The sequence below is a fragment of the Poecilia reticulata genome, linkage group LG8, assembly GCF_000633615.1.
Source record: "Poecilia reticulata strain Guanapo linkage group LG8, Guppy_female_1.0+MT, whole genome shotgun sequence".
NCBI classification, from domain to species: Eukaryota; Metazoa; Chordata; class Actinopteri; order Cyprinodontiformes; family Poeciliidae; genus Poecilia; species Poecilia reticulata.
This window is the reverse complement of record NC_024338.1, coordinates 27,756,972-27,764,666: the sequence shown is the minus strand read 5'-3', so window position 1 is coordinate 27,764,666 and position 7,695 is coordinate 27,756,972. Positions and strand designations below refer to the sequence as shown.

The following is a 7,695-nucleotide window of genomic DNA, read 5'->3' as shown; positions in this document are numbered from 1 at the left end:
CCTGCCTGCCTCTGGTCGATAGCCCACCTGCCTGCCTCTGGTCGATAGCCCACCTGTCTGTGGTCGTAGCCCTGCAGCAGCAGGAAGTAGGGGAAGTCGAAGGGTGGGTGTATAGAGTACTGAGTGGCGTTGTCGTCGCTGCTCTCCGTCTCTTCCTTCTCCAGGCCGAGTCGCAGAACCTCGGTGTCGGCCTCGGCCTCCGGGTTCTCTCTGACTGCGCTCCGCTGGGCCCGGCCCGCCTCCCTCTCCGTGGCAGACAGGTCCATGTCGCTCAGGCTCCTCCAGAATCCCGGGCCCTCCATGTCCTCCCCCCCACTGTCCACGAATAGGGACGCCACTCTGGACCGGTTCTTCTGCAGCTTCCGGGCCTGAGCGTTCACCCCTGGAACCACAAGACGCATCGTCAAGCGTTCTGCCTCAGTCAACGTCTGAGAGGTTTCCAACCAACTGGGTCACCAACTGAAAGACCTTTATCAAACCTTAATGAATGAAATTTAAGACCAGTATCTCTAAAGACGTACAGACTCTAAACCACCTGAGTCTGTTTTAACAGACATGATGGTTCGTTAAACTTAGTGTTCCTGTGAGAGAAAATCACATCACCCGTAAATACTACGTTATTTTGTTGGTTTTTTTATAATTAAATTTTTAAAAAGTTACAAAACATTTTAGGTTTTTGAGAACAAAACAAAATTCCATCCCTGGATCTGTGGAGTGTTTAGCTTAATCTAAAACACAAACAGAAGAGAGCTTTTGTTTATGAAATCTTGTTTACAGTGGCCGAAATTCCCCTGAAATTGCTCTGGTGAACCAAACCGACCCAAACATAATGCTCGACTGCACTGGCGCCGCCTCGATGCAGCAGAACCGGAGGACAGCTGGGGGCGGCCCTCCATCTGATATGAACAGCCGCTCCGTCGCGCTGACGTAACACAAACACCATTCAGCACTGCTGGAGCCGGTAAGCACAGAGGAATGTCCAGAGACGATTCACACCCCACTCTGCTGCTGCTGCCGCGACGGGGGCGGGGTTACATGTCTGCATGGGGTACCTGTCTGCATGGGGGTACCTGTCTGCATGGGGGTACCTGTCTGCATCGGGGTAATTACACGTCTGCATGGGGTTACATATCTGTATAGGGTGGGGTTACCTGTCTGCATGGGGTACCTGTCTGCATGGGGGTACCTGTCTGCATGGGGGTACCTGTCTGCATCGGGGTAATTACACGTCTGCATGGGGTTACATATCTGTATAGGGTGGGGTTACCTGTCTGCATGGGGGTAATTACATGTCTGCATGGGGTTACCTGTCTGCATGGGGTTACCTGTCGGTACAGGATGGGATTACCTGTCTGAATGGGGTTACCTGTCTGAATGGGGTTACTTGTCAGTATAGGGTTACCTGTCTGTATAGGGTGGGGGTTACCTGTCTGAATGGGGTTACCTGTTGGTATAGGGTGGGGGTTACCTGTCTGAATGGGGTTACCTGTTGGTATAGGGTGGGGTTACCTGTCTGAATGGGGTGGGGGTTACCTGTCTGAATGGGGTTACCTGTCGGTACGGGGTAGCGTTACCTGCTGTGATGGTGTCTCGGTGCTTCAGGCTCTGCTGCTCCACGGTAGAGCGGCGCTGGATCTCGAAGCGCCTGCAGAAGCCCTCCTTGGGCTTCCAGAGCGCCTGCAGCAGCAGGGGCCTCTCGTTGGCCCCCACCACCCGGAAGCACTCCCTCCTCCACTGGTGATCGGCCCCCGTCTGACCAATCACGTCGCAGAGCACGTAGTCGCTGGCGTCCTCTTTCTCCAGACAGTACCTGGGCGACAGGAGCACGGCTGTCATGTTGCATTAAGCAGATTTTAGTGCGATTGCTATTTATCCAATGATTAATCAGAATAATCAATTACTAAAATAATTGTCAGCTGCAGCTACTGTATACTATGAATACTTTTGCTAAGCACTGGATGTTTTCCTATATTTTATTTGATAAGCATTGAGAGGCGGCGGCCTCCAGGGCAGTAGGGGGCGCTCTCACCTCTCCAGGGCCTCCCTCACCAGCTCCCTGGCGCTGGACTGGCTGGTGGCCAGCACGCTCTTGTAGTGGGCTCCCTGGCAGATGTCGCTGCCGAAGATCTTCAAGATCCCCGGGACGGAGCGCTGGCTGGAGAGCTCGGCGGGGTCGTCGGTGGCCTGGGGGTCGGGGCCGCCCCGGGTCGGGCCCCGCCGGCCCCCCTCCCGCAGGTTGGGGCTGTAGTTAAAAACCGTGGACAGCCGGTTGTTGTGGCGCCGGATCTTGCTCTTGGCCGGCTGCCGGACGCTGACGCTCTCTGCGGAGCGGACGGTGCCGTCCGACTTGTTGGACCTGAGCGGAGGAGCAGAGTCAGGCTGCAGAACCTTCAAACATTCCCGTTTATGCTTCAACAAACTCTCTGCTTCTACCAAACAATATCTAATAATGTCTGAGTCCTTTGGATGGCAGCAGCCATTTAGAATAACTGCATGGGATTTAGTTTGAAACTGGCCTTACAGAACAGAGTTTTATTTTAGTCTTTATTCTGTTTAATTAAGAGAACATAGCCATAAAAATAGGAGAATAAAGACTCAATCTGACCAGAAAAAACATCTTAAAATTACAAGATATAAATCATTTTAACGAGGAAAATGTTTTGATAGTTATCGTGATCTGATGGGAGCAGCTCAGTCGTTTGCCTGATCGTTTCAAAGCTCTGCTTATTGTAATAACTTGATGCTGATGTGTTAAAAGTTGAAGTATTTTCTATCTGTAAAACTTAAACCAAAGTAGAAGTTCACAAGATGATCAACATTTCTCATTTTTTCTGTCAGAGTTCTCATAAAATTACAAATTCATTCTCCTAATATTGCCATTTTACTCCGGTTTACTGTTGTATGTTTTTATTCTTGTAATTTTAAAAAAAATCTCATCCTGGCCCAAATACTCCAAATAAATACAAGCAGTAAACACAAAACAAGATGGCGGTGCTGACATCACTCTGAACTACGGAAACCCAATGAACGCTTTGGATAAATCTTTAAAAAATGAAAGGCCAGATTGATCGGCAGCCTTTCTGTAGATCTACTTGCTTTGATTGTCACTTTGCTGATGTTGCTTCTGAATTTTTCCATTGTGGGAGAATTTAGGATATTTTTATTCTTTATCCACATTTTTCCAGACCTGGAAATGACTTCAATCACGTGTCCTGGTTTTCCAGATCACAAAGGAATCCTGCGTTCCCAGTCTGGGCGGGTAGCTCTGTAAAAACACACAACCCGCCCAGTGTGCACCCAGGAGTCTAGTAAAGGGTTTAAATAAGTTTATCTCCTCCTGAACTCTGTTAAAAGAGGCATTGAAACACCACAACAATGCTGAAAGGCAGAAAATGACTTTAAATCCAGACACATTACAGGCTGACTGAACTCTAAAAGTATTTTAAAATGACTTTAGTAAAGAATAAACTGTTATCCAACCGGGTCCTGTGTGAAAAATAAATACCTCCCCTCGTTACATTATGGGGTTGAAAATATAAACTGTTATTAAGCACATTTTTTCAGTTCAGTCTCACTGAACACACCCTGATTACTGCAAAATGAGCAGAATCAACAAACCCCTGAAACAGAAAGGGTCTGACAACATGAGGTAGGCCAGACCGCAAGATCCAAATGCAGCAAATGAAGCAAATGAAGACCCGACTTGAAGGAAACAGAAATTTATGCTCAAAATCCTTTAAATGTGGATTGATTGAAGCATTTCTGCAAAAAGGAGCATCAACGTTTCTTCACAATGATGTAAAAGACTGGTTTCAAGTTTTCCAAACACTTGATGGAAGATAATCAATTATTATTATCTACAGGAGGCAATAACTTTTAATAAAAGTACTCTCATAAATTAAATCAATATTTGAGAACTGATATAGTCAGGTTAACTTTGTACAACATTAAAATGTGCATGTGTCAGAATTAAAGAGTTAAAAACTTATACAAGTAACAATAATCCAGTGTTTTCAACCTTTTTGATCCAAAGTTCATTGTTTTAATTGAATAAATCTTGAGGGACCACCAACCAAAAATGGAAACAAAGATCCTCTGTAGCCGCCTATATAACATATATAGTCATTCTCATCAAAGTGTCTTGAATAGGAATCAAATAAACACAAATATATTTTTATCATATTTTACATTTCTTATTTCAAATTGCACTTAACATGCCCACTTCAGAAATACACCTGGACAGCAACAACACTGTGGTGATGCATGACTGTAGTAACATTCATGCATCACTAATTCTCTTGTTTTAATGTAAAATGCTCTGCACCTGCTGCCATCTAGTGGTGAGAAAATTACATGATTACACCGCTAGTCACGACTACAGCAGAGACACTCAAAGACGGCATTATTTGCAGATAATTAATTCGTTTTCAAAAAAAAATCTTTTAAGACCAATATTTTCCGGACTATGAGCGCATCACAGTATAAACCGCACCTTCAAATTTTTGAACCTCCCTGGAAACTTATCAGCCGCACCGGGCTGCAGGCCGCTGGTCACAGACATTAACGTATATGCTCTCAGTTTCCCATTAGGACCCAGCAGAGGGCAGCAGAGAGCTGCGTCCTAATAACTGCTGGATATATTCAGGACGCAGTTCTCCGTCTCCAGATCCGGTTTTGTTCACACTGAGTTTACATGCAGCGGCTCCATTTCCCTCCTGTCCTGCCAGATCGATACTCCTCAACTTAGAAGCTGCATCATRTGAGTTTGAAAACATTTCTCCGTTTGCCTGCTGCTAGCATGGCTGCTAGCATGTGCTTGTTCTAAATGAAAAGTAGCGAGTTCTTCTTTGATTTACAATTTTGACTTCCATTGATTCACTTCCTGCTAAAGAGCCCCCTGGTGGTTGAAGAGAAATCCACAGAAAAGCCGCATGTTTAAAGTGTAGGAAAGAAGCAGCAGCTTATAGTCCGGAAAATACTGTAGGAGAAATTTTATAATTTCCACGGCACACCTGACGATCACTCACGGTACACTAGTGTGCCGCGGCCCAGTGGTTGAAAAACACTGGTTTAGAGGACTGTGAGGTGGAACTCTCTCTTATATTATGAGTTAAAATCAATTATTTCATGATGCCAATCAGTCCACTTTTTAAAAGTGTATGCAGCTGTTTTCTGATGGAAGATGGCTGCAACCATATGGCTAAAACACAGTTAAATCTAACGTTAAAAGTAAATATTTGTAAATGACTGAACTTACTGGACAGATCCATTGCTGGGTTTCCTCCCCAGCTTGGCCAGGCGCCTTTTGGGAGAGCGGATGAGCAAACCCACGGGGAAGTTGAGGGCTTGTTTATTTACGTGGCTGCTTCTCTCCTCAGAAATCATCGTTCGACTTCAGTTAGTCTACGGAAACACGACGGAACCACCGAGAGAGCCGACGTGGGCAGAGGTTCGCATTCTCCCTCCGCTGCCCCGCTACAGCTAGCGGCGGGAGACGGGAACTTTTCGGGATTAGAAAAGCTCAAAAAAGTTTAATCCACAAGGCGACCGACCTTTCCCCCCCCCCCACCCCCAGAAGAAGACGTAAAAAGAAGCAGAAAACCCGCTCCAACTGCCGCTCGTGCTTCCGTTACACTGACCGTTATCCGAACCGTTTCCAACCGTAAGTTCACGTTCCTTCACAGGGAAAGAAGGAAACCCGGAGAAGCTTCAGAAGTTTACGCTAAAATTCGTCGACATTGGAATCCAAAGTGCAGTAAACCGGCAGTCCGTTTGCGGGAAAAAAAGTTTCTGGGAAAGCGGTGAAGTTCCATCCCGGGTCACGTTGGCAGCCGTTACGTCCGGCACAGAGCGCTGACTGAGCGGACTGGACCGATCAACCTGCCGCCGCTGGAGCGCGAGCTCGCTCAGTGACGTCACGAGCACGAGGAGGCGGGGCCAACTCACTCGCTCTCATGTGTATGGCAAGCTAAATTAACATTTAATGGCCAGACTTGAACATTCACTAACCTTTTAAAAAAATTTACATTTGAGGTAGATGTCCACAGTCATAACAGCATCTTCAGATTCTATAACGTCACTATCCCCAACAAACTCAAAAATGTTTACATAGCTGCTGGTATTCGAACAATTATTTGCGATGTTTTACTCGTTTTAAAGTACAAACCCAAAGCGAAACGGCTGCAAAGTTTAAAAATGATTTGATTTTAATCAAGGAGATATTAGATAAGCTGAGATGTTATAAAAAAACAATAAATGTGATTGATAAAAATGATGAAACCGACTCTTTATTGTTTGCAAATGATAGAAATATTGTGGGTTAAGGTATTTATGCTTCATTTCATTTGGGAACTTAATAAAAAAAAATGTAATTATCAAAAACGAAAATTCAAATTTATAAATAAAAATAAAAGTATCAAATTTGTGCATTTAGTCAACAAGACTTGAGTCCATATCCTACACGCATAAAATGTTTATTGAAATGAAGATGATCTAAGTTAACCCAGAAAGCTGAAGTGGTTGATTAGTTTGAAGATGGAAACTAATAATCAGCTTGTTCCGTTTCTTTATTCTCTTAACAGTAAGACCGTCTGCTGCTGCAGCAGATTTCAGGTTAACACACAGAATGTCATAAATGTGGGAAAGTTAAGAAGGAGATTGTGCTGGAGGTTGATATAAAGGTATCAATCAGTGATAGACAAAAACAAGAAGTCATTTAAAGAGAAAAATAATTATCTTCTGATCTGGGTTTTAGTCATTTAGTTGCTCATAGCAGATTTAGATTAAAATCAAAATGTTATCCTAAATGTTTTTGATTAACTTGTTTTACTCGAGTTGTGGATTTGAACAAACATGAAGTTGAAATAAGACCTGAACCTCATGAAGTCTTTTATTTTCAGTATGTTGAACATCCAGAATGACCTGAATTATTGTTTTTATCTATCTTCCTCACATTTATCTCCTTTAATATTTGATAGGAACTAAATATCGCACTGTGAGCTCATGTGTCCAAATGAAAATGTTTGAAACAACAGAAAATAAAAAGCTTTTTTTTCTTAATTTAGAAAAAATCATTTAAAATTATTAATTTTAAAACAAGCACAGAAAATATTGAAAATATCTAAGTCTCGTTCACAAATAAATATTGACTTTATGAATCCTTATTGATTACATATATTTGATCAGGTGATAAACTATAATCTGCTTCTGCAGTTTTAACGGGTTTCTGCATCAACATCGCCACCTGGTGGCAGACATGTTCGTTACAGCTGCGGTGGCTGCATTCCTCTGGTTTCTCCTGGAAGATTTAATGTTGACAGAACAATAAACGGATCAGTTGCTGGTTATTATTTAATCATGAAGGTTTTGGTTCAAGGCCTGGATTTCCAGGACGGTTTGGAAAACCTTGACTAAAGCTGAACCATTTGCTGTTAGAGCCTGAATAATTTCTAATGCGGCCCTGAAGAATGGCACGTTTTTAATAAGGCATAGACAAACTGATGTTATTTAAACATGGACAGAGATGTCAAAGGTCACATTCTCTAAGTGGAAGTACAGACACTTTAATGACAACATAAAAAAACATAAATACTCTAGTAAAAGTAAAGTAAAGTACAGGTTGGACTGTTTTACTCAAGTAAAAGTAAAAAAGTTTTGAAAAGTGCCTAAGAACAAAAAGTAATAAGTTGTGTTTAT

The 7,695-nt window shown here is 43.3% G+C and overlaps 1 protein-coding gene across 2 annotated transcripts in view; it reads right to left on the bottom strand.

Annotated features, from left to right (window-relative positions):
* radil2a (Ras association and DIL domains 2a) overlaps positions 1-5,982 on the bottom strand; it is a 26,191-nt gene extending 20,209 nt beyond the window's left edge. Inside the window, exons 1-4 of one of the 2 annotated variants that reach the window (XM_008417127.2) lie at positions 5,258-5,982; positions 2,030-2,356; positions 1,575-1,810; positions 54-382 (exon numbers count right to left, since the gene is read on the bottom strand). In XM_008417127.2, coding sequence (XP_008415349.1) covers positions 54-382; positions 1,575-1,810; positions 2,030-2,356; positions 5,258-5,385 — 1,020 coding nt within the window. In that variant the 5' untranslated portion in view covers positions 5,386-5,982. The remainder of the gene's footprint in view (positions 1-53; positions 383-1,574; positions 1,811-2,029; positions 2,357-5,257) is intronic. The other variant, XM_017306439.1, reaches the window with a different exon arrangement.
* Positions 5,983-7,695: the final 1,713 nt, after the last annotated feature.